Source organism: Leopardus geoffroyi, chromosome D4 (genome assembly GCF_018350155.1).
Source record: "Leopardus geoffroyi isolate Oge1 chromosome D4, O.geoffroyi_Oge1_pat1.0, whole genome shotgun sequence".
Classification (NCBI taxonomy): domain Eukaryota; kingdom Metazoa; phylum Chordata; class Mammalia; order Carnivora; family Felidae; genus Leopardus; species Leopardus geoffroyi.
In genome coordinates this window covers 93687374-93713149 of record NC_059342.1, presented here as the reverse complement: position 1 = coordinate 93713149, position 25776 = coordinate 93687374, and the positions used below count along the sequence as shown (strand labels likewise).

Genomic DNA, 25776 nt, shown 5'->3' with positions numbered 1-25776 from the left:
TTCCGTGACATTCCTTTAGACATCACCACTGCACACACCGGGTCAGGGGGCGGCGCGCGCCGGGCCCCCGGGCGGAGGGGCAGCGCGCGGCTGCGCACGGGCCGCATGGGGAAGGCACGCGCTCGACACGGGAAGGGCTGGGCCTGTACAGGTTGGCGGGCAGGGCTGAGGACAGTCCCGAGCCAGTGTGGTGGTTGGCGGGGGCGGGGAGCCTATCTTGGGCTGCGGGCTGGAGGACGCGAATAGCTGGCCCAGCCCTCGTGGGGATTGGAGAAGGTCGGAGGCAGTGGGGGAACCCCAGCGCGCTCCTAGGAGGCAGCTGCCAGCTGAGGGTCAGAGTCTGCCACTGGGGGACGGGCAGGGCCAGCTGGATGGCTAGGGTCAAGCAGAGAAGGGAAATGGGTCAGAAAAGAGGGGTGGAGCTGAGGCTGCCAGGAGCAGGCGCTGGAGGAGGGGGTGGCCCAGCCAGTTGGGGCCTCGCACCCCCACTGTGGCTCTGGTAGTGGCTGGAGAAGGATGGGGCTTCAGTCTCTGCTCCAAGCCCCTCTGGCCAGGTTAGCCCCTCTCCCCACTGCTTAGAGACCCCAGGGCCCTGCCTCTGCCGGAGTGCCCTGTGGCCCTGCCCAGCCAGCTCAGCTCTGGCCTGTCCTCAGCCGCTCTGGTCCGAGCCTCGGTCCAGCAGGGGCTGCCCGCCAGGCAGCAGGGCGGACAGACAGACGGGAGGCCCAGGGTGGGCAGTCTTGGGCGGGTGGGCTTCCCTCAGGCCTTCCCGAGCAGCAGGACCCATCAGTGTCCTTGGCCGGGCTAACTGGGCAGGTGGGCGCCTCCGGGGGCCTCACACCACGGTGCTGACCGAGGGATCTGAGAGGTTGAGCGTGCCCGTGATATCAGTGGGATGATACTGCTGCAAAATAGAAATACACAGACAAGGCAGCCCGTTAGCCCCCATGCTCGGGGGCACGCGCAGGGCCGGGACGGGTGGACCGGCCAGCCGGCCGACCGGCGGGCGGGCGGGCGCGGCCTGGGGGAGGCTGGGGGGCGCTCCTCCCCCTGACCCCGTCGTGCTCCGGGACTCTGCGTGGGCCGGGCCGCTGTCCCGTCCATCTGTCTGTCTGTCTGCGGGGGAGGGGGGCAGAGGAGGGCGGGCAGGGCGTCTCAGCTCTCCCTATGACGGGCACACATCTGCAGCTGGCCCTCCTCCCTCTCAATAGCGCGTCGCGGCAGCACTGTGTCTTTTTGGTTTTGCAAAGCGCCGCGTCCACCCCCGGTGCTCTATAAATAAGAACCAACAATCAATACCCGCTGGCCCCGCCGGCCGCCAGGGACCCCAGCCCTGAGCGCCCAGTGCTGCCCTGGCCCGGACCGGCCACAGGACAGGGGCAGAGGATCTTAGCAGCCGGACCGACCCCACCCCTCCCAACAGAGCCCCCCACCCAGGCCTCCCTCCAAGCAGGCGCCCAGCCCGTAACGGGGGAACTGGGCTGCCCTCCCCCGCCCAGCCCCTCCAGGTGGCAGTACCCCCAGTCACCCCTACAGGGCAGAGCCCCAGCCCCAGATGCCACATGGCGTCAGGGCTGGCCTGGAGGATGGTCCCTGGTGTCCACAGAGGCTCAGGCAGAGTCTGTTGGGAGTGTGTCCCCAGAAAGGCACCTCGAAGGTCTCTGAGCTACACCTGGACAGGCTAAGGGCATGTGTGTGTTCTTTGGGCAGGAGTATTGGTTGGGGGGGGGGGGTGCTCAAGGAGGCCCTCAGAAAGTTCCCTGTGTAGCTTTTGTGCTCCTCCCTAAAAGTGCTGTCTGTGAGGATACCTTGTCTCCAGGCCTGCCCACCACCCCTCCTCTCTGGTCTTAGGTTTCTCCTTGAACCCCTTGGCAAGGGCCACTGGCTCAAGCTCTGCACACTTTTGGGCTCCCAGCTCCCCGACCCTCAGTCTCCACCCGCTGCCAGTGCTGAGCCCCTCCTGGGAAGCAGAGCGGCCCAGGTCTCATGGGCCGCTCTTGGGGCACCCTGATGGCTTTACCCTGGACTCCCGATTACTCTGTACAAGCCCTGTCTGTGCCCTGGAGATGTGCCCCCCTTCCAGTGGACCGTGTGTGGGGGAGTGTAAATCCCATATCCACCTTGAAGCATGAGCTTCTGCGGGCCAAGCTGCCCCTGGACTGCAGGGAGGCCAAGGGCAGTGCTAACTCTGGGCGGCCCCCTCCCCACCTCAGACCGGGGTGCCTCTAGCAAGGCTGGGTCCATTTTAGGGGCTTTTATTCCAAGTGTGCGCATCTGGTGCAGCGACAAACTGCCCAAGTTAGGAGGCCTGCTCTGACGTGGCCCTGTGGGGAGAGGAGCTGGAGGATCAGGAGCTGAGGCGCTGGTCCTCTCCACGGACGCCTCTCCTTCCTGGGCCTCTGTCTGGGAGCCTCAGTGACTCCGGCTCTGTAGGCCACAGCTCAGCCTGGGGTGGGTTCCACCCCCTCTGCTGCCACCCAGTCCCCGCCTGACAGTCCCCTGTGGCTGGGGGCCTGTTCCAACTCCAGGCCCCAGCCGTCCACCCAGACAGAGCCAGGCCCGGCCCCCAGCCCCGGCCCACACAGAGACCACATGGAAAGGGTGCAACAGGCATGGCTCTGGTGAGACACGTGAGACAGGTGTCTGCGTGGTGGGGCTGGCGGCCAGACAGACGGGCGGATGGGACATCACAGCCACCCCTCCATGGATGTCGCAAGGGGGGGGGGGGGAAAGAGGGCAGTGGGCCGCTCTGGGAGAGGCTGGAGAAACGGACGTAACAGAGAGGTGGTGTGGCCTCCTGACAGTGAGGAGTCCGGGACAGATTGGCGCCGGGCTCCCGGGGCCCTGGGCGCAGCCCCGAGTCGGTGAGGCTGACCGGCTGACCAACAACATGACACAGCTTCAAGATGGCGCATGGCGTCATGGCATGGGGGGCAGACCAACGCAGAGACACATGGGGAAAGAGGGCCCAGTGAGGGCCAGTGGGAGAAAGGACCAAGAAAGGTCTAGAGAGTCAGAGAGTGAAGACCTCGTGTGCTGGGCAAATAGAGATGAGGGCAGAAGGGCCACAGCGGTCAGAGGTGGGGTGGATGGGATGGTGAGGGAGAGGGCACGCCTGATGCACGGGACACAGACACGGGGGCGGGGCGAGATAAGAGTCGGAGACGTGGGACTGGGCGTTCTTCCCCTTACCGTGTCTTTGGAGGACCTACGTCTCTTGAAGCTGGAAGCCAGGGTGGAGGTGATAGCCCTAAATGTGGCTTTCTTTTTAGGGTCGGGCTCTGCTCTACCACTCTTTCTATCCTAAAATGAATATGTATAAGTGATTAGACGGCTAAGGGTGGCGGCCACACCTGCCCTCGCCTGCTTCTCGGGGGCTGCTGCCCAGCCTGGCCGCCGCTCAGGCCCTCGCTCCTGCCTGCCTCCCTGTGCTGGACAGACGCACCAACAGCCGAACATGTGCAGGCGGCCTCTGCTCCTGCCCGGTCTTGGGCCTGACCTTGCTCGTGCTGGGGCTGGACTTGGGAGGGGGGGGGGGTCCCGTCTGGCTCTCTTCCTGGGACGTCTGCCTGGCTCCCTGGCTCCTGGGTGGCCCTGGATTACAGGTGTCCCGAGGAGAAGGGTCCCCCAAGCACCGGAGGAGTCACCCCTCGGGCCCTGCCAGCGATTCTGTCCCCTGAGGGGGCACGCCAAGATTCAGGAAGGGGCCGAGGGGCCGAAGGCAGGTGGCGAGATGAACTGGAGAGATAGATAGATGGAGGTGGCTTCCAGACCCTGGCCTGGGGTCTGATGGCCAGGATGGCCCTGTGCCAGCTAGTGAGAGCAGTGACCAGGTCCCAAGAGCAAGAGTGGGCAGATGAGAGGTGTGGGGGCTCCAGCAACCCATCCTCCCCCTCCCCCGCCCCGGACCTGGCCCTCCCTCTCTGAACATCAAATTCATCCCAGGACACAGGCTCTGGGGAATCGCCCAGAGAAAGAGAAGAGAAGAAGCAAGCCAGAAAGGACCCTGGGGCGTGAGCCCGCAGGCCTGCACAGGCCCCACTACCTGCCCTATTCCAGGTGGGCCGTGGCTGCCCCGTGTGCCGCCTGTTTCCAGCTGGCAGCAAGTTCCCACAGACACGGCCTGGAGTGCCAGGCAGGGCCAACTCGCCCCATTCAGGCTGGAGTTATGGAGCACAGGACACAGCAGGGCAGCAGGGAAGGGGGTCCCTGGAGGGTGCCGAGGGGAGGCGTGGGGCGGCGAGGGCAGAATGTCTTGGACTCACGTGCTACACCCAGGTGGGTCCCTGTCTTACCCTGCCTCAGTTTGCCTTCCTATGGAATGGGCGCCGGTGGGCGACTCTGGAGACAGAGGGGCCAGGCGGAGGCTTGGAGCCGGGCTTTGCAGGGGGCGGCCACCCGCAGGTGGCCCCCAGCAGCGCTGCCCCTGGCTGTGGCTCCTAGCTCCGGTCCTGCCCACATGGGCTCCCGGGGGGCCAGAGCCAGTGCTTCGGCCTGCGGGAATGGAGGAGGGCCGGGGCCAGGCCGGGCCGTGGGCACCAGGCCTCGGAGAGTGCCTGTCCTACCTGCAAGTTCTTTCTCCACACGTTCACCGCGGCAAAGGCTAGCTGCATCTGCTTCCGGCGAGCGTCCTTGTGTCGCTTGTAGGCGATCTCAATGAAGATCAGGAAGATGCCGGCCACAATGCCCCCAGCCACCAGCATGAAGACCCCTGTGGGCCAGGACCCAGGGCCTTAGCTGTTGGCTGCCGGCCTGCAGGCCCCTTGGAGAACCCCGCCAGTGTGCGCAGGGGGACGGAGGGCGATGGGGACACCCACCTGCCATGTTCTCGAAGGTAAGGGTAGCAGGGGCGTTGCTGCGCGAGTCACACTCCTGGTACCGCACCCACGTCTTGTCCAGGTCTTCCATGAAGCCGTTCTCGTGGGACCTGGGGGAGGGAGGGCGGGGCCCGGAGTGGGCGGGGCCCGCGGTGGGCGGTGTCTGTGTGCCGCGGCGGCGGCGGGGTCGGGCTCTGGGGACGGGACCGCCTCCGGTGGGAGGCTCTCGGAGAAAGGTGCAGGACCGCGGGCGGCGGGGGAGGCCGACTCACTTGAGGATGGACAGGGAGACGTTCTGCTTCCAGGGGCTGTCCTTGCGCATGCCGATGCCGAAGCCTGAGCGGAAGAACAGCTCGCCAGTGGTCACTAGGTCGCACTTCTGCGAGGCCTCAAACTCCAGCACCGCGGAGTCCCAGATGAAGGCATGAAGCTTGCTGCGGGCAGGAGCGGGGGTCATGGGCGCGCGGCACAACAACCGGTCTGCCCTCGCCCCTGCCCCTGGTACGCCTTCGTCCTGCCCGACCCGATTCCTCACCTCTATCTCCGTCCCGTGGTTCCCGTCCAGCCTGGACGGACACTCTTCCTGTGGGGGTGGATGCCCCTCCCCCGTCCGCCCCCTCGCGTGTCCCGCACGCCCCGTCCCCCCCTCACTTGTCGCGCACGGCTTGGATGGCCTCGGCCGCGCTCTCATAGTTGTGCTTCTCCATGTGTCGGTACATGGTGCTCAGCTCCACCTGCCGCCGGAAGTAGATGTCCACCGAGCTCTGCTTCACAGTCGCGTAGATGAACTTGTCCGAGGGATTCCGCAGCTGCCGGGTCAGAGGGCAGGGCTCGCGGCTGCTCCCGGGCTCCGCCCGAGGCAGAGACCCGCCGACCTCACGCCGGCCGCCCGCAGCGGCTAAGCCTCACCCGCGGGTCGTTGATGCCGGTGATGCGCTCCTCGGGCCGGTCCAGCACCAGGAAGGCCGCCAGGTTGGCGGTGTAGGAGGCCACGATGATCATGGCGAAGCCGGCCCACACCATGCCCAGGATGCGCGCTGAGAAGCTTCGGGGGGCGCCTGCGGGCAGAGGCCGGTCAGCTCCCCGGCGGGCGGGAAGGGGCGGAGCGGGAGGCGGCCGGGACGTGGCCTCACCTTCCCCGATACCCGAGTTGAGCAGGACACCCCAGGAGAACCACATGGCCGAAGACAGGGTCAGCGCGTCCTCCTCCTCCTCTTCACTGTTCACCTTGAACCGGCCGAAGGGGCTGCGGGGAGCAGAGGGCCGGCGGGAGAGGGCTGGAAGGGCAGCCCTGCCCCGCCCCTCGCCGGGCTCCGCCCGCCCCCCCCCCTCCCCCGCCCCCGCAGGTGGAGGCGTCAGGCCCTCGGGCCGCGCTCACCTGAAGCGGTCCAGCAGGTACAACATCACCGCCACCACGTGCACCGATAGCCCCACCAGCAGCCACAGTGTGCTCTGGAAGGGCTGCATGAACGAGTCCAGCGTGCTTCGGGGGATCTCCTGCAGGTGCATGGGCCGTCAGCGCCGCCCGACCTCACCTCGGACCCCGCCCCAGCCGCGCCGGGCCCTGCCCACCTTCTTGACCAGAATGGTCAGGCCCTGGTACTTGAAGGGCTTGGAGAACTCGATGTACTGTGCACGCTCATTGTTGATGGTCAGGGGCGCCACGATCATGTCCGCCTGCCCGCTGAGCAACTCGCCCATCATCCCGTTCCACTCCTTCTTATTGCTGTTGTTCACCTGCGCGGCGGTGCTCCGGTGGGTGCGCGGACACCGTCCGTCCCACTCCAGCCGCCGGCTCCCGCCTGGGCTCAGCTCTCGGGTCACCCGCTCCAGACCCGGCCCCAGTCTGCAGGCCCCGCCTTGCCCGCAGGCCCCGCCCACGCCCGGTCCCGCCCGGTCCGCAGGCCCCGCCCACACCCGCTCAGGCCCCGCCCACCCCGTCCCTGTCCCTGGTAAGACTCGGTCCACCCGGTCCCGTCCCTCGTGGCTCCCAGCAATCCACGCGTACCCGCTCTTGAGTGCCAAACTTGCCATCGGCCACCAGGTGCACCTCATAAGTGAAGTTCATGGTCCGCGCCAACTTGATGAGCAGGTCAATGCAGAAGCCATAGCAGCACTGAGGCACTGTGTGGCGTGCTGGGGAGGTGGACAGGGGCGGTAACCACCGAGCTCCTGGCTACTCCGCTCCGCGCCCGCGCCCCACGCCCGTCTGGCACTCACGGCTGCCCGGTGACGTGTCATTGGGTCCTGTGCAGATCACCTTCTTCACCGGGTCCCCATTGACCGTGAACTCCTCCTTGCATGTGCCATCGCTCAGCGTGGGCTTGACGTACACGAAAGGCTCCTGGTGGATCGTCACAATCTGGGGGGGGTGGGGGTGGGGGGGGGGATGGGGAGAGACCCAGCCTGGACCATCCACCCTCAGCGCCCAGACTCCCCTGCACTCCCTCCAAGCCCCTGGTGTCCCCCCACTCCGGCCGCTTCCCTTCTGCTCAGCCTCAGGGGGCCAATCCACATCTTCCCCGGCCACCATCAACAACGTCTGGCCGTTGCCCTCAGGAGGGTCCCCAGACTCCTCAGCATTCAGTAGACACATGGCCTCCTGAAACAGTGTGCCCTCCTCTTGGCCACTTGGCTTGGGGATCTCGGCTTACACATCACTCCTTCCATCAGAGGAGCCTGCTGGAATGGCCAGTGTGCCCAGCACCTTCTCTGATCTCTCAGGGATGAGAAACTCCCTGTCCCGGCCCAGAGCATGCACCCTGCCTGCCACCACCCACCATGAGGACAGGGGCGTGTCTGACATCCACTCTGAGCCTGCACAGGACCTGGGACCCGCGGGGATCACCCTTGTCTGACCACCTGGCCTCTCCTGGCCTTCAGCCTCTTCAGCAATGGCTATCTGATCATCTATCTGTCCTGCCTTCCTCTTTCCCTTGCCAATGCTGTCCTCTCTCCCGTAGCTTGCCTCTCAGCCCAAGGGGATACTTGAGGCTTATGCTGGGGTTCTCTCTTCTTATATTCCAGGGACTCATAGCCTAGGGGATGAGGGGGACAGATACAGGACACGGGGGGCTGAGCCAAACGCAACAGGTTGAGCCTGCGGAGTGAGCAGGGATCAGTTTGAGAAGGATTCTCTCCCGGCACATGGGGGACGGTGGGTCTGCAGGGCGGGCTGGCCAGAGCCTCAGCTGTAAGGGCAGCATTTTGACTTTTCCCCTGGGGGATTGGGAGCCCCTGCAGGAGCTGTGTAAACTTTCATCACGTTTTTCTATTATACAAGCAATGTATGTTTGCACGTTTAAAAAAATCGGTGAGACCAAAAAAAAAAAATAATAAGTTGAAAAAGCCATCTGAATCTGGCAGCCTGGATGGGACCATCTGGACCATCTGGCCAGCAGTGTTTTGGCTCTTACTTTCACTTTCCAACACAAGGTATCGAACTACAAGGAGCCGGGTTGGCTTTGGAAAAGCCCACTCTGCCTGTCATGAAGGATGGTGACCTGCGGGCGGGTGCTGGCATGGGTCTGGGTGAGAGGCCCTAGGGGGTGGCCTCAGAAAGGAGACTAGGTCAAGAGACATTTGAGGACCTGGGCGTGCCGGGAGAAGGTTCACTGGGCCCACGGCACTTAGGATCTCTGCCTTTGGTGATCTAAGATTCTGGCCCAGTGCTGCTGTGGGCCGGTAACAGGAGGGGCTCTCACGAGAGTGCCGAGGAGGACATAGGGGCCCAGGGATGAGCCCAAAGGAGCAAGGAAGAGGAGTTGTGAGGGGAAAGGCCAGCCAGGAGGGTCTCCCAGAGGCCCCAGCAGGAGGGTCAAGGAGGGAACAGCCTGCCATGGAGAATGCTTTGCGGGGGGGGGGGGAGGGGGCAGGGGTGAAAGGACGGTTTGACTCAGTCATGGTGAGAGGCTGTGAAGACTGGGGGTGGGGTGGCTAGGGTCCCCCAGAGGGGCGATGAGCGCAGGAGCTCGAGTCCACAGAACAACCTCTGTCTGTCCCTCCGTCCCCTAGCAGCTCATCCCCGGGAGAGTCCCATCCCACACGGCTTCCTGACTGAAGTGCATTTGGATCCAGAGACGCTCTGGAGAGAGCCCGCGGGACGGGGCCCGGCAGCTGCCTCTCCTCCCTCCACCTGCTCTCCCTGCTTGCTCTGTGTCACCAGGTGTGGGCTGTGGCAGCCGGGCGCCGGTCCATTCCCCACTTGCTTCGGTCCTTTGCACTGGCCTCACTGTCCCCTCCTGTGGGCCCGCGGAGCTGGATGGAGTGTCTGGGTGTGGATGCTGGCACAGGGCGGTAGGCCCCCACCTTCAGCCTGGTGGACATCTGGTACCCTCGGGGCTTCTCTGTCTCTCCACCTGGCCAGATGATCTTCCTGTCGTTGGGGATGACCTGGGGGTGGGAGTATGAGATGGAGGGTGGCCACGCAGGGGTCTTGGCCCCAGGACCCTAAGGCCCCAGCCCCCACCCCCTCATGACCCCCACCTACGTGGGTGCCGTTGTAGATGCCCACTTGCACCAGCTTGCGGTTCTGCAGGTTCATGATGCTGTAGTTGGCGAACTTCCGGTCCCCGTCCTCGTTGAACTCCACACGGCCTGTCACCCCGTCTGCGTACTTGGAGGACATCAGCACCCTGGGGAGGGCGGTGTGAGCACACTTACCGGACACGTTCCCTCTCCCCGGCCTTCTGAGCATCCCCAGCCCCTTCCTCTGCCTCAGTGCCAACAAGGAGAGGTTAGCAGGAACCAGAGCCTCGTGCTGGGAGTCGGGCGGTGTGCCTGCCTGCCGGCACCAGACGGAGAGCACCGCCGTGGTAGCCCAGCAACTCCCGAGCCCACGCCCCATTCGAGGGCTTTCTGCGCTTTGGGACACTCGAGCCTCCCAGCAGCTGTCCTTGCCCCGGGAGGGAGCAGTAACCTGCTCACCAACAAGGGAAGTAGGGCCGATGTGCTGTCCTGTTGTACGTGCACGCGCAGCGTGCCCACGAGCCATACACGTGAACACACGTGGCCCTTGTGTGGATGCATCCCTACGCATGAGTGCGTGCCACGTGCCTCGCCGAGTCTGTGCCCGTCTGCTGCACGAGCCCGCCGTTGTGTGTGTGCTCCTGGTGTGGGCGCCATAACTGTGGTTCTGCACATGCGATTCCGCGTCTGCTACTTAGTGGGGTGGAGGGGGTCTGGTGATAGGCTGAGTGGCCTAGTGTCCAGGCTGCTGTGAAGTAACTCCTGCCCCACCATGTCCATCCACTTGGACATCTGGCCAGCCCTGGCTCTCTACAGGCTTAGGTTCCGTCCTCAGGGGGCTCCTTGTCTGATGTTCTCGGTACTTGGAAGCCCCCTGTCCCCATCTGCAGCAGGAGCCTCCTCCCAACGGCTGTCGGCTACCCTGGGGAGCTGGGGTGGGTCTCGGGGTCAGGAGCAGTGGAGGCAGCCACGATTTCAGTGACATTTGAGACATTAATGTCACTGTTGGAAATGGGACAGATGATTATCACAGTGGAGCTGGAGGTGGTGGTGGAAGAGAGATGGGGGGCCGGGGGGGGCGTCCGGGAGATGCCTGTACGTGTAGGATGTCCGACCACCTGCTGAGGAGCGACCACTGTCATCTTCTGAGAGGCCTCACCCACCTCCAGAATAGAGTCCCGCCCACCTCTAGAAGACAATCCCGCCCCCCCCACCTCTAGAAGAGAGACCTGCCCCTCCTCCAGAAGAGTCCCACCCTCCTCTTGAAGAGACCCCAGCCACCTCTAGACGACAGTCCCGCCCGCCCTCTTGATGAGAGTCCCACCCTCCTCTAGAAGAGAGTCCCGCCCCTCCTCCAGAAGGGAATCCTGCCCCCACCTCTAGAAGAGTCCCCGCCCACCTCTTGAGGAGAGTCCCCGCCCACCTCTTGAAGGCAATCCCCGCCCACCTCTTGAAGAGCGGCCCTGTCTTCCAGATGTTGGTGTTGCCCACGCAGCCCCGAGGTGGGTCGGTGATGTTCTCCTTCTCCAGGAGTTCGTGCACCGCCTGGGCCACCACACCGACGGCGTCACTGATGTGGGCCGACTCGTTCTTGCCATTGATGAGCTGCAGTCCGATGATGCCTGGGGCGAGTGGGGTGGGCTTAGTGTCCGTGGGGGGCCCCTGCCCACCGGGACCCAGAGAGGTCCAGCACTCACCGTCCGGGGCGTAGCGCAGGGCGTTCCCCGAGATCTCTCGCTCCCCCACCAGCCACACATACCCGGAGCCTGTCATGTTCAGCATCGCGGCTGCGCGGTACACGGTGGCGGCGTCGTCCTCGCTGTGGGGCAGAGGGGGGTGACGGGCCCGGCCAACCCTCCGGCCCTTCCCCACCGGACCTGTGCCTGTGGGTGCTCCGGGTTCACAGGTCCTCCTCTGGAGTGTGGCCCTGGCCCCGCCCCCCAGCCCCTCCCTCCCCTGGAAAGAGGCCTGGAGACACTGCAGAGGTGACAGGCCCGGCACCCCCCCACCTCCAGCCCTTCCTGGGTCCAGTGATGTTGCAGAGCGGACAGTCCCCGGTACCCCCCTAGCTGGGCCCACTGACCCTACACAGGTGACCGGTCCCAGCCTGCATCGCCAGCCCGCACCTGGACCAGGAGAACACCCCCCCCCACACACACACCCCGACAGCAGAGGTGACGGGTGGAGGGTGGGGATGGGGTGACGGGGCCCAGACCCCCAGAGCTTCCCAGGCCTCTCTTGCTGGCCCTCCCCCCTTGGTGAGCAGGGTCACGGCGCCCCAGATGGTGACGGATCATTGTTGATTGCTTACTTGCTCACGGTACCAGGCACTGCTCTGAGCGCGTTACACGGACTCTCTTACTTAATTCTCACGGTATCCCTACGAGGCGGACATCAGTACTATCCCTGTGTCAGGAGGGGAAACCAAGGCACCCAAAGCACACCGGTGACGGCGATGGCAGACCCGGGCGTGCGTCTGGACAGTCACCCCAGGGCCCATGCTCCTGTGACCTCCTGGATAGGCCGCGCACATTCTGGTTCTCCAAGTCCACACATGCGAGACGAGGGGCTGGGGACTCTCCAGGCGGGTCAGATGTCGGTGGGACCCAGCGTCTGGGAACTGCCCCTAGCGCTGCAGCGGAAGCTGCTGGAGGGGGCCGTAGCTGCTGCACCCGTTATGCTTTGTGTCCTGCCGCCTAGAACCGGGCCGTCACGGGGGACAGTGCAGGTGGTCCTGAGCTCTCGGGATGTCCTTACAGGCGAGCCCCTGTGCACCCGATCCCCTAGGGGTCTCCTGGTCAGGACGAGGATCCTGGGCCCGGTAGGGCCATGGGGGCCACGGGGCGGGGGAGTGCGGAACCACCCCTTGCTTCTCTGCCGGACTGGACCTGGCCCCACACAGGCCTAGACCACACCTGGCACTTTGCCTCTCTAACACGTGGGCACTGGGGCACAGAGAGGCTGGACGGATGGAGCGTTGGCTTATTTTCACAATGGCTGACTCTGGAAACCCGGGTGGCCCGAGGCTCCCTAAGGGGTCTGCCCTCGATTTTCTCAAGAATGAGCCAAGACCTTCAGTGTTTGCTCTACGTGACATGCTACTCAGACATAAGCAGCGCAAACAGAGGTACTCCAGGCAGCCCCGTACCCGAGGCCAAAGGAGGATATCGAGCCAAGATGACCCGGAAAGCCCGGCACTGTGTGTGGAGGGGCACCCGTGCCCCCTGTCAGTGGTGCTCACAAAACCTGGCAGAGAAGCTCATCTGCCTGACACAGCGCAGGTCTGTGACTTTTGACTTAGCGGAACGAGCACACGCCTGTGCTCGTATCTGTGAACGTCGGTATCGCCAGTAAAAAGTTGTGCGTAAAATCCTGATCGATCCATCAAAACTGTTTGAGGGAAGTGATCGGCCCCAGAAGGGACCATCTCCAGAAGATAGGAATGAGAAGTCTGAGGAACGACTTCTCCGCCCTCCGTAGGAAATGGCCCAGAAATGAAGACTGGCTTAATGAGGTCTCTCTGCAAAGTGCTCTCAACAGCCCTCAAGAAGGAGGAGCCAGGGTGTGGGGGGAGGTCCCAGGGTCAGGAAGGCCTGTAGGTGCCGCTCCTGGGGAGCTGGGAGTGCTGGGGGCCGGGCTACCCTCTGTCGTGGGACTGGGGCGGCTCTGCTCCAAGGAGCCCCGTATGTGAGCGGAGGGGTCTGTTGCAGTCTTAGCAGTCCAGGCGGGGGCCTCACAGGAATTCAAGAGGGGGTGTTGGTGGCTGTGTGGTCGATACGAGTGCTGTGCCTTTGTCGGCAGCGTGTGTGCGTGTGGGGTGTGTGTGCGTACGCACGCAGGAACACGTGTGCGCTGTGCACGCGGGTGTGGAGTACGTGCATGTGTGGGGTGCACGCACCTGTGTGCAGGTGTGCATATGTCTGCACATAAGTGTGGTGAGCCTGTATGCGCACATACGGTGTCTGTGCGTGTGAATGGCTTGCGTGCATACGTGTAAGGTACGTGTGTGTGCACTGTGTATGGATGTGTGGGTGTGAGCGTGCAAGCTTGTGAGTGCGTACATGGCGTGCACGTGTCTATACAGCACGTGCGCGACGTGTGTGCATGTGGCGTGTGTGTGCTCGGTACGTGCTGTGTGTGCCGCGTACGTGGTATTTGTGCAGGTGAGTGTGTGAACGTGTGTGTATATGTGTATGTGTGTGACTGGCGTGAATATGCCATGTGCCTGTGTGCACCCGTTTGCTGAGGTGTGCGTGTGCAGATGATGGGTGTGTACGTGTGGCGTTATACGGTGTGTGCTCGCGTACTCGTGCACGTGCCCCTGTGTGTGTGGTGTGTGTGCAACTGTCTGATGTGACCACGTACCCTTCCCCGGGCTGGCCTTTTTGTTGGACTCACATCTGCCAAACCCCTCCTTGACCCTGGGGGCTGGTGACACAGGGTGACCCCTCCCAGCCCGAGCTCAGGGGGCTTCAGGGTGTGGTGTGGGATCTCGCTGACCAGGCGAAAACCGACCAGAAAGCACCCACCCCTCTGCTGGGACCCGGGTGTGGTGGGATTGCGTGGGTCGGTTTTACCTGTGGCTTTCTGGCCTGCGTCCCGGTGGCCACTCTGATCGCAGTGTGTGGGCTGGACGGGTCTAGTCTGACGTGACCTCATCCTTTGTAAAAGCGCCCAACGGTTGAACATCTATGTTCTGGCATAATGAGTTCCTCAAGTTGCTCTGTCCCGGGGGAAGGGGCCTTCTGGCTGCCAGCTGACCGTCCACTGGCCCACCCACCCACCCTTCACCCCACCGCACCCACGGAGTCTGTCTCAAGCCCTATGATGGGTGAGGGGGAATAGAACCAATCAGAGGATCTGGCGGCACCTTCCTGGAGGGGCTTGTTCTGGGAGGGACCGTGCAGCCCCCTGACCTTGTCCGGACAAGCCCTCAAACCTTTCTCCTCCCCAAGCGCCCAGGGTCGGATGGTTGGCTTGGCAAGTGGCCCGTGACGTGGGTGAGCGGTGAGTGAGGGCTTCCTGCCTTCCAGCCCAAGGAGCCTTGATTGGCCCCACTTTGCTCCTGCACCTCGAGGTGGGGCGCCCGGCTCTGTGTCAGAGATTTGCTGACTGAATGCACAACGGACACCTGTCCTGAGCCTCGGGGTATTGCTGTCTGTCTGTCTGTCTGTCTGTCTGTGGTCTGCCGGAGAGCAGCATGTGGGGAATGCTTCTCTGGGTGAGGTGACCCCCGTTGGTCCCCCGCTCTGTTGGAGCCTGGCAGTGCTTCTAGGAAGGGGTGGCCGGGGGGCCGTGCCCACCCAGGCCCTCCTGGCTGTTCCGTGGAGCGGGGCTCTTCCTTTTCCTGCTCCGGGTGGCCTGCCCTCTCCCTTCCCAGGGGATCCTAGCCATTTACAGACAGGGAGAGGTTCCCTAGGGGCTCATTTCCAAAGTCGAGGTGTGGGTCAGGCCCTGTCCGGCGGCGGCCTGGTGTTCACAGGTCCCTAACTGGTTCCCTTCTCCGTGCTGCCCACTCTGACCATTGCAGTCTTCCCGTCCTAGGACTCCGGCTCTCTCCCCGCTGTGGCCTTCTCGCCTGGGCTCACCTGCACACGTGTCACTTCCCACTTCCCTGGGCCTTCTCCCTGCGCCCAATTCCCAGAGTCCTGTGACACGTCTATCACCTCGGGCCGGGTTTGCCTTCCTAAAGGCAGGGGCTGATCCGTCGTCCAGCTCGCAGCGAGCGGCGGCAGGCGACGGGAAGGAGTTGGGATGGACACGTGGAGGGCGTGGCATCTGCCAGGGCACCAGCTGTGTACACGGGAGCGGGGGGGGGGGGGAGGGCGGCGGGGGTCTCCCTGGCGATGGCATTTCGGAAGCTGAAACTCCACTTTGGCCCCACAGTGCCCGTGGCCCAGGGGCAGCCCTGGGTGAGGTGGAGGGAGGGGCCCGGCCCAGCCTCACCTGGCAGAGAGGATGATGACCCGGGCCTCCAGCTCGCGTGCCTCCATCAGCAGCGCCGTCACGTTCTTGGTCCCCGGGTCGAACTGCAGCACCTTCTCAGCCTGCGGTGTAAGCGACAGTGTCAGCGGACGGCTGCGGCCGGGGACACAGCGCCTCAGGGGCGAGAGTCGGGCCGCAGCTGCTAGGAACCCAGAGGCGGCGTGGCTCGGGCTGCCCCGGCCTGCGCCCGCCTCCTGCACTGTGCACCTGCCTGCCTGGCTCCTGCTGGCCTGGCCCGGCCTCGCTCGCTGTCCCTTCTTCAGCCTGCTCGCTCTCCTGTCCTCACTTTTGCACTGAGCATGCAAGCTGAAGTGGGCTGAGACTCAGAAGGACGCGTGCAGCGGACAGGAAACAGAAAAGAGTTTTGGAAGGCAACCGGGAGCAGAGATGGGGCCGACTTTTCCAAAACCACGGGAGATCCTCTCAGGCCTGACCCCGCAGGCCCCCTGCGAGAGCGGCTGGACCGGGGGCAGGCGGGCGGCTGGGCGGGCGGGCTCCCTCCTGGGCTCCACGAGGAAACCCGGGGGGGTCCCAGAGATTCGCATGCACTTCCCGGAGAGCGGCTCCTCCTGCGGGCCGCGCCTGCTTTTCGGCGGCGCAGGCCAAGGCCGGGGCCGCGGTGGGCGGGCCGCGGACACCCTCGCGGCCCGCTCCTGCCCTCTCCTGCCTGCGGCTGCCTGCCTCACGAGCTCACTCTCCTCACCGCTCGGGCCTGCGGCGCGGCAGGGCCGGGCCGACGGCGGCCCTAGCGGCCGAGGCGCCGGAGCAGGGCCCCCTAGCCGGTGGGCGGCGTGCACGTCCATGCATATATACCTTGGGTCCACGCTTGTTGTCATAGGACAGTTGGTCGAGGTTTTCATAGTTCCTTTTTTTACTCTGATGAATAATGTGCACAGAGAAAATATGCAGACACAGAAGAAGATTATAAACGGTTGAAAATGACGGCGCTAAAGCAATCACACCACCTCCTCGGCACGTCTGCAGACGGGCACGTACCTGGAGCTCGCAAACACCTAGGCCCGAGCGGGGCTGGGGGCCAGGGCGGTGCTGGGGACGAGGGGGCACGGGGGCCACCGGGGCTCCCGGCCACGGAGCTGTGCTCTCGGACACGGTCATACTTGGGAGAAAGGGAGGCCCTGTCTGTGTCCACACCAAACGTGTCCCTTTGGGGTCCCGCCTGCCCTCCCGACCCCTGCCATGCACCTGCCGTGTGGCCCCAGCAGTACCCACCCCGCCCCAGTCGGTCCTGAATGGGGGGGTGGGCAGCCCCTCCCTCATGCCCTGTCCCCTCTGTCCCTCCGCCCGTGGCGTCCTCCCTTCTGTCTCCCTTGGCGGCCCAGGTGCCTGTTCTCACTGACCGGTGTGTGCACACCCGTCGGCCCACACGCACACGCGCGCAGGGGTGGCGAGCACCTGTGGGCATCTGTGTGAAAGTGTTAGTCTACCTACGCTCTTCGGTGGGGAAATGAGGGCCAGAGCCATCTGAGCCCTGGCATGTGTGTGCGTGTGCATGTGTGCGTGTGTGTGCAAGCATGTGCGTGTGTGTGAGCCGGGGGGGGGTGAGTGTGCCCGTGGGCTGCATGCCCATGTGTGTGCCCAGCTGTGGTCTCAGCGTGTGGTGGGTGACGTGAGGTGTGAAGGGACCGTCTTGGGAATGTTAGCACGTCCCTGTGACCAAGGGTGCACGTGGGTGGATGTGCAGGGACGTGGCTGGTGAGCGTGTGAGTGAGTGTGTGCGGCCACAGGTGGGCACGCCAGGAGGTGACCGGCCTGCCAGGCGCTGGGGGATGCTGTCTTGGGAGGGGTGGGGCCCACGACGCTGGTGGTCAGCCCTCCCTCTCAGACTCAGTGTCCCACAGCAGGGCCCCCCCAGGACCCTCTGAAGTCTGCCCTCTGGCTCCGCCCACCCCAGCCGGTGCCCTCTACTCCCTTCAGGGGCCTACGAGGGGCCTGGGGTTGGCGCTAAGTTTGTTGAAGCCAGCTCTGACTCCACAGGCCGAACGTGTTTCCCGCCACCCCCTTGGTCTGGCCTCCAGGGCCCGCCCCAGCCTAGGCCTCCCTCCCTCTCTGCCCGGCTTGGCCTCGTCCTGACTTAGGGACCGTGGCACGGGTGTTGAGCACCCAGGGCTCTGTGCTGGGTGAAGGCGGGACCCTGGGCCTCCTCAGGCTGGCAGTGGGGGTGGGGATGGGGGTCACCTGGACCCCCAGAAATTGCCACTCTGCTCTCTCTGCAGCCCCAGAGTGGGCGCCAGGCTGGGGCTGGTCGGCCAGTGTCTCTTGTTGGGGTCCAGAGCCCAGCCCCGGGGTGGGGGTGAGGAGGGGACTCGCAAGGGGCTCAGTGGGGAGGGGAGCGGAGGGGGAGGCCTGAAGGGGGCAGAGCCCAGGCTGAGGGGTCCGGGTGGCAGATGTCGTGGATGAGCTTTGGTGAGGACAATGGGCAGCTGAGAGGGGGCGGGCAGCGTGGGGGGCGGGGGGGGGGGGAGGCGAGGCCTGCGGACGCGGAACGCGCGTCACAGCAGCGAGGGTACAGGGTCCTTCAGGGAGGGGCCTGGCGCCGGGGCCGCTGTGGCCCTGAGGCCGCTGGGGTTGGGGAGTGGGAGGGGCCGAGCCGGGGCCTGGCTGGGGAACTTGGGGGGGGGGGGGGCGGGGGTAGACGGTGGGGCGGGGGGCGGGGCTGCGAGGGTCCGGCCGCGGGCGGGGGGCGGGGTGGGGTGTTTGCGGAGCTCCAGGTGGTCCTGCCCTCGCCCCGCAGGGACTGACACGAAGGAGATTTCGACTAATGGCAAAGCGAGTGAAATGAGCCGAGAACAGGCTGGGGCGGGCGCTCGCCAGACGTAGTGGTGCTGACCATGCACGATGGAAAGAAAGGGTGTTCACACACGGGCCACAGACACAGCGGCAGGCAGCGCGCCGGCTCCTGCTCCCGCTCCTCCGGCGCCTCGGCTCCTCCTGCTCCTCCCGCCCGCGGCCCGGGCCTCACCTTGGACTCGCGCTCCTCCAGCAGCGTCTCCAGGCGCTTCTGGGCGGCCCTGCCCTCGTGGTCGTCGCTGACCAGGAGGATGATGTGGTTCCAGCTGTAGACGCGCATCATCTCGAACCAGACGCTCGACTGGTGGGAGTAGGGCGGCACCGTGCGAAGGAAGCTCAGGTGTATGCTCTGCGGGGACACGGAGGGGGCTGAGGGGCTTCGGGGACGGGACCTCGGCCCGCGGCCAGCGGGGGGGGGGGGGGGGCGCTCTCCCGGGGACACGGAGGGGGCTGAGGGGCCTCGGGGACGGAGACCTGAGCCCGCGGCCAGCGGGGGGCGCTCCGCCGGCCTGCCCTCCTGCCGCTGGAGACCCTGCTTCCTCCTACCCCTACCCTCGCACCATTGGGGGACACCTGCCAGACGCGGGGACCCTACTCCCACTGCTGCCTCCCTCCCCCCTCCCCCCCCCAAGTCATCTAATCTCAGAAACAGCCCCCGTCGAATTGTTCCTGAGGCGACCAGCCACCCCCTGCCAGACAGCCTGGGCTCAAGAAAGTTCCCACTGACTTGGGGAGCTTCCCAAATTTGCATAACTGTAGTATTTGTCAGGAAATCTTTATTTGGGGCTAAATATTTCTTCTCTTCAAGTCCAGGGGTTATTGGTTGCTGACCCTGCCTTACTTCTCTGTGTGCGTATTTTTGAAGATTTTTTTTTAAGTTTACGTATTTATTTTTGAGAGGGAGAGAGCGCGCGAGAGTGAGCAGGGGGCGGGGGGCAGAGAGAGATGGAGAAGGAATCCTAAGCAGGCTCTGTACCATCAGCGCAGAGCTCAGCGTGGGGCTCGAACCCATGAGCCGTGAGATCATGACCTGAGCCGAAATCAAGAGTCAGAGGCTCACGGACTGAGCCCCCCAGGCGCCCCTCTGTGTGCAAATATTAGCAGCCAGCCAGGGGCGTGGCAGGACACAGCATGTGCGCAGCCCTCCTCGGCCCAGGTCCTCTGTGTTAGCCCCTTTGGTGACCCCGCAGACCCACAGTGACCTTGTGGTCCTCTGAGACGTCCAGATTAGTCTTTTACCTGCTCCCTCGTTGTGACCCGAGGGGCAATGTTTTGGAACCTGGCTGTGAGAATGCCCCTCTGCCTCTGTCCCTCATCCACTTGTAGACAACATGGCTACAAGGGGGTTATGGCTGGGGTCCTGGACTGACTCTGACCCAGGCCTTCGTGGTCCAAGTGCTGGGCACAGATTCGCAGTGGGCCGGGATGGTGAGTGGGGCCAGGCTGGATTTGTGAGGTTCGGTCATTTGGTTGGACCTCATACTGGACCAGGGAGCTGGGCCTCAATCTGGGTCTGGGCTAGGGTTCTGCCCTGGAAGAGGGTGTCTCCTCCCTGCCTGTGAGGTGGCCTGTCGGCCGCTTTCCCTCCTTCTACATATGAGAGGACTGGCGCCAGAGAGCTAGGGTTGGGGGGCCCAGGAAAGGACCCCCCACTTCTCTGCAGCTGAGGGCAAGCGCATCTGAACAGTTTGGGTGCCTCGGCTGCGTGCCAGGGCTCCCAGAGCCTCGGGACACACACATCCCTGACCTCCCCAGACACCCCTGGCCCTGGCTGGGATGACCTCGTGCCTTAGGCGGCTTTATCTAGAATCGTGGGCTCCCAGCAAGACGAACTTGGAGGGGATGGGGAGACCGGGCAGCCCCCACCACACGGCCCCTCCTCCGGCCCCTCCCGATCTGTCTGCAGGTAAGCCCAAGGTCTGAAGGAGGATGTGGGCCAGGCTGTGGGGCCCTCCCAGCCTCTTGGTGGCTAGTGGCACCCCCAGCTGATGAGTCCTCCCGGAATCACGAGCAGACGCCGTGGGAGAGCAGTGTGACCTCAAACAAGTTCCCCACCTCTATGGGAAACCACCCCAGTGGCCTCCTGGCCTTTCCAGCTGCTACTCCAGGACCGGATGGCTCCCCCACACCCCTCCTGGGGACCACAAGGGCTCTACGCGCTGCTGACGGGTGCTGCTCCCGGCCCTGGGCCTGCAGACCCCAGGCCAGGCTCTCCTGACGCAAGCCGCCTCCTCTGTTAGCCTGCGCGCGTGCCCACATCCTTCTCAGCCATGCCCTGCGGTGGGGAGGGCTTCTCCCGGCCCACGGGGACCTCTGCTGCGCCCAAGGGCTTGCTATTGGTGCCTGCCACCTGCCAGTGGGACACCTGCCAGGGTGGGCGTGTGCGTGTGCGTGTGCATGAGTATGAGTGCGTGGGGGTGCCTGTGATGGTCGGTCTGTGTGCTGGAGCGTGAGTGTCTGTGAGTGTGTGCGTGAGTGCAAACGCAAGTGTGTGATGATGTGGTTGTGCACGTCAACGTGCGTAATATGCGTGTGCGTGTCAGAGCACACAAGTGTCCGTGGGAATGTGTTCGTGTGCACATGAACTTGGTGCGTGTGGGCGCGAGCGAGCGTGTGGCTTTGTTTGTACCCGTGACTCTGTGAGTCTGAGTCTGTGCTGGTGTGTACGTGCATGCGTGTGGATGAGTGTGCGTCTCGGGCTATGGGTATGGGTACGAGTGTGTGCACATGCCTGAACGCGTGAGCTCACGCATCACCCTGCTGCTCCTTGAGCCCGGAGCCCCTGGTCCGCGCACGTCTGTGCCCCGCCCGGCCTCCTCCCCCTCCCCAGGGCAGCTGCCTCCGGCGGCCACTGGGTCTGAACACAGGAACAGAGCCAGCTGGGTCCCCACCGAGTGGTCAGGCTTACCTTGTCTGAGTAGATGGACATACGGGTGGTCAGCCCCAGGACGGGGATGCGGTAGAAGCCGGCTGTGTAGGAGACGGGGGTGGGAGTGAAGTGGTCGTTGGGGGTAGGTGGGTGGCTAACTAGGATGGCGTAGACCTGTGGACACAGGGGACAGGGTCAGCGCACGTCGGGGGTGAGGGCGGGGTGGGCACGGCACTGGAGCTGGCTGCCGGGAAGCAGCAGAGGCTGACTCAGCAGGCCGGGGGTGGGGACAGGCAGGGGCGCCGACTGTGCACACATACAGCCCCAGGGGACACGCTCCCAGCCAAGGGGACAGGACCCTATAACCACCCTCAGAGGAGAAACAAATCGCAGGGGTGAGCCGGAGGCAGAGCCGGACTGCAGGGTGCAGCAAGAACACAGAGGGAGGTGACCGACCCCTCCCCACACCTCCCCTGCCGGGGCCTCCCTTCATCCTCTCACACTGGGCGGGGGGGGGGGGGGGGCTGTGCTGGGGGCGTGGTGAGACCCTGACAGGGAGGGGGAAGGACTGTTCTTGTGGTGGCAGCTCCTTGAGCGTGGGCTGGGGAGAGTGACTGGTCCCGCATCATGATGACAGGCACACCCATGCCACCCACTGGCCCTCCTCCTGGGTGCGAAAGCCCGTAGTTCGGAGACTGGGAGGAGCTCCAGAAGGCTGCACCTAAAGCTGCACATTGAGCCTTGTCTGGAGAAGCCAGGCAAGGAGCCCCTGGAACCTTCCGTCTTTTCGCCAGTGTCTTCCGGGGGCCGGCTGAGCCCCGCTTAGTTTGGAGGAGACCCAGTGCTGATTTTGAGCGCTGACCACATCCTCACGGAAGGGAAGGGAGGGGCTGGGGGGGGGGGCCAGCCCAGCTTTCCTGCCCAGACCGAGGCCCCCGGGGGCAGGTCTGAAGCCAGTGGCTCAGCTCTGCAAAGCAGAGAGGTGGTGGGGGGAGCAGATGTCTGGGTGATTCCACGCTACCCTCACGGGGAGGACCTGTTCTGTCCCAACTTTGCCTTCTACTCTCTGAGCAACGGGGTGCCCCTTTTCCTGCAAATGGGGTGGGGGTGGCAGACTCTGGACCCATCTGGTGGGGGCGACGGCTGCCATGCTAGCGTGGCACTTGCCCATAGGTCGCGCTCAGTGAGTGGCAGCTGCTGTCACCTTTGCTCTTGGCACTGGCTGTTCTCTGAGGGAACAGACTGTGTCCTGTGAGTTGGAGGAGGGGCCCCCGAAAGGGCCCTGCCTGGACTCTCTAACTCTACCTCTTTATGTCTCTCCCTCATCCCGGATGGGACGTGTGACCAAAGCTGCCAGCCACAAAGGCTTCACCCAGTCGTCTCTAGTGTTCGGGGCTGGGAGCGTGGGGTGGCTTATGAGGTATGCGGGGGGGGGGGCAGATTTCTGAGCAAAGCTCAGCCCTGTCCCGTCTGCAGTTGGAGCTGTGAGGACTGGTTATCCGTCCCAGGCCGTCCCACCAGTCTGCACCCAGAAGTGCCCGGTCCGTGTCTGGATGAGTCTCTGGCCATGCCAGTGCCCACGAGTGTGTGCGGGATGTGCATTGTGTATACATTTATGGCCCAACATGTCCATGTGTATACTGTGTGTGTGTGCACGATTGAGCCCGTGTGTGCGGGCACATGTGTTTGCACGTACACCTGGGTATGCCAGGCAGTATGTGGCACATGAGTGTGCGTGTCCACGGATGTGCACGTGTGTGTGGGCAAGTGTGTGTGAGTACGTGAAATTGGCTGTGTGATGCTGATGTGCGTGAGTGTGTGCTAAGGTAAGTCTGTGCGTCTCTGTGCGTAAACCTGGGTGTAAATGCGTGCATGTGTGAGTGTGCGTGTCCACAGATGTGGTGTGTCTGTCAGGTGAGCAAGGACGAGCCTCGTTTGGCCCCGTGTCGGTCCTGGCTCTTACATAAAGGGCTGCATTGCAGTGATCCCGTGCTTTCATTGGAATTCAGCAGGCAGCACGGCACAGGGGCGGACAGCTCTGACAGGCGAAATCCCAGGAGCCATGTCCTCCCCCGCAGCGCTGGCTGTCGGCGGCCGCCATGCTGGGCCCTGACACCTCCCACACGCTCAGCCCCCACTCCCACCCCACAGAACACCCTGCTTCGACACCTGGGCCGTTTCCCATCTCAGGCACACCCACGGATGGGGGGAGGGGGAGGAGGAAGGGAAGGAGGTCTAAAAGCGGAGACAAAGATGGCCCCGGGGCCCATCCTGTTTCGAGACCCGCGCCTAGCGCGCGCTTGTGGCTGGGACAGCTTCTCTGCCCATAAGCCCAGAATGCCCACCCCCTCACTGACACAGTGAGGAAACAAACCACGAGATGCTTGCCACATGTCTGCACACACTGGTCGGGATCTGGAGCCCTGAAACCCTTGCGGGGACCGACCAGGGTGGCAGGTGACCAGCTTAGGGGAGCAAGATGGGGAGGTGGCGTTCAGCTGCTAGTGAGACCAGCTTGCTCCAGAATGAGCCAGCTCACTTAGGAGTCGTCTCTTAAGAGGGCTGGGGAAGGCTAGGATGAAACTGGAACAGTAGGAGGGAAGATGGTGGGGAGGCGGTGGGGGAGGGGCAAGAGCAACGCAGTGGAAGCCCTGGCGGGGGGGGGGGGGGGGGGGCGGGGAGTGGTGGGCACCTGGCTGGAGATGAGGTCCTCGCACACCGACAGGGCCATCTGGATGGCGTTGGGCTTGTGGGTGACCGAGGTGGCGTTGAGCTGAATCTTCCAGGAGCCATGCCGCTTATTGGCCTGGTTCACGGCCTCACGGAACATCTGCTCATGCTTTCGCGTGCTCAGCACGGCTCCGATGTTGACAATCTTGGGGTCGCAGGCGGCACGGGCAAAGGAGCAGGAGAAAAGCAGGGCGAGTGTCAGCAGGCGCATGGTGCTCATGGGCTCCGGGCAGAGCCCTAGCTCTGGGCGGCGCGAATGCGGGGCCCTCGGCGCATCCCCAGCGGGGTGTCCCGGCCGTCCTGCGCGCGCCCGATCTCGCGGGCTGGGGGCGCCAGGTCTTCCCCCGGAGCCGTAGTCCTGGGGCGTCTGCGGGAGGGAAGAGGGCACCCGAGCCCCGGGCCGGCGGGCGTTGTGCTGGGCGCGCGTGGGTGCCTCGCTCCGCGCGAGCGGCTGGCGCTGGCCGCGGTGCTGAAGCGCGTCCCGGAGCTGCTCCAGGCGCCCGGCGCCGGGAGGACGCCGCGGCCGCGGCTCCTCTGCGGGCTTCGCTGGTGCTGGTCCCGACGCTGCGGCGACTGCGGCAGCTGCGGAGCCGCGAGTGGGGCCAACGTCTCCTACCCCTCCCGCCGCCCCCGCTTCCCAACACGGAGGGGCGCCTCCCGCGCCAGAGTGTGCGCCTGCGTTGGTGTGAGCATTTATCAGAGCACGCGAGCGGGGGAGCCTGTGCGCGAGTATGCGTGTGTGCGCGGGTGTGCTTGGAGGGGTCGCCGGGACAGTGACCTGGACTGTCTCAGACCTGCAAGGAGGAAGAGTTTGGGGAGGTTAGAGGGGTTCGTGTCACTGCGTGCAGCCTTGTGTGTCTTTTAACATGACCGAATGTGTCCCGCCAGTGTGTGTGTGTGTGTGTGTGTGTGTGTGTGTGTGCGCGCGCGCGCGCGCGCACGCGAGTTCTCACCCATAGTCAACGATATTTCTGCCCGACTCTCCTGGCTGGAGACCTAGGGGTGTGGAGATGCCCTAAGCCATGCCTCTGGTGGAGGGACAGTAAGGATCCCCTCTCCGAAAGGCTCAAAAATGGGGGACAGACTCCATCTGCCTGGCCATGTGATTTGCGTTCCCCCCAGAGAGTTGGTAAGAATAGAAGGGGGTGACGGTGGCTGCCCCCATGTAGAGCTGGATCTTCCAGGAGAGTCTGGGGGTCTGGACCCAAATCAGTTATGGAGAAGCCAAGGCCAGAGGGAGTTGCATTTTAGCAGATGGGACTAAGGTTAGACATCAGAAAGCACTTGCTCTGGTGAGGTGTGTACCAAGATAGACATCCCAGATTCCTTGCTTCCACTCTTCCCCAGCCCCTTTCCTAATACACTCCCGGCCCCCACTCCTCCTGCCCCTTTCTAGAGCCTCCCTTGTCCCTCTCGCCCTCATGATCCTAATTATTCCCCCCCACCCCCCGCCCCAGAGTGCTTCACCTCCCTAAAGCAAAGGATGGCTCAAGCTCCGCCCCCTGCCAGTGACATCATTGTTTCCAATAGCAACTGAGGATTCTGCAAACCCAACTGCAAAAGCCCCCAGTAGGGATAATGTAAGGGCGGTCCCTGCACTTAAGTGCTGTTCTGAGCATCAGGCAGGGGAGAAGCCATGCTGTTCCCTCAGGGTCTCACTCCCTGTCCCCTGCAGTCCTCGGCACTAGGCTGACGCTGCCCCCCACCCCTCCAGAGCCAAACACGGACACCGAGGGACATCTCTGGCTCTTTGAGGCAGGGGCTCGGCTCCTGGCATGCTCCCTGTCTCCGCCCCCTTCTTTCTCAATGCCAGGGAATCATTGCTGGGGGGGGGGGGGCCAACCTCCCACAGCCTGCTGCAGGCCCACACCTCTCTCTGTTCCGGGACTGAGGTCCACAGTGGAAGGACACAGCAGGCTCACAGAAAGATATACTGAGGATGCTTGGGGGCCCAGAGCTAGCCCCACCTCCACAGGGTCTGTGGTAAGCCTCCAAACTTCTGTGGCCTGTGGCAGACCAGAGCTTGGAGGCTGTGTGGTTGCATGGGGGCTGGCAGCCAGCTCCGGTGTGGCCCAGGCAGCTCCAGGATGCTTGAGGGAG

General features: G+C 64.2%; 1 protein-coding gene across 10 annotated transcripts; it reads right to left on the bottom strand.

Moving 5' to 3' along the window:
- GRIN1 (glutamate ionotropic receptor NMDA type subunit 1) lies at positions 1 to 24318 on the bottom strand. Of its 10 annotated transcripts, none has more exons than XM_045470358.1 (21): positions 23639 to 24017; positions 20986 to 21120; positions 18250 to 18426; positions 16083 to 16145; positions 15231 to 15331; positions 10982 to 11103; positions 10732 to 10906; positions 9307 to 9451; positions 9126 to 9209; positions 7038 to 7179; positions 6826 to 6953; positions 6390 to 6554; positions 6196 to 6314; positions 5951 to 6063; positions 5727 to 5875; positions 5469 to 5626; positions 5090 to 5251; positions 4818 to 4927; positions 4566 to 4711; positions 3193 to 3303; positions 1 to 904 (listed from the first exon to the last, which is right to left on the bottom strand). In XM_045470358.1, the coding sequence occupies exons 1-21, from the start codon at positions 23894 to 23896 to the stop codon at positions 836 to 838; spliced, it is 2832 nt and encodes a 943-aa protein (XP_045326314.1). In that variant the 5' UTR covers positions 23897 to 24017; the 3' UTR covers positions 1 to 835. The 10 variants fall into 10 exon arrangements, with proteins under 10 accessions (XP_045326314.1, XP_045326319.1, XP_045326317.1 ...); XM_045470357.1 differs by lacking the exon at positions 1 to 904 and adding an exon at positions 1037 to 1272 and having other exon boundaries at positions 23639 to 24318; XM_045470366.1 differs by lacking the exon at positions 1 to 904 and adding an exon at positions 1037 to 1272 and having other exon boundaries at positions 20986 to 21047; positions 23639 to 23752.
- Positions 24319 to 25776: the final 1458 nt, after the last annotated feature.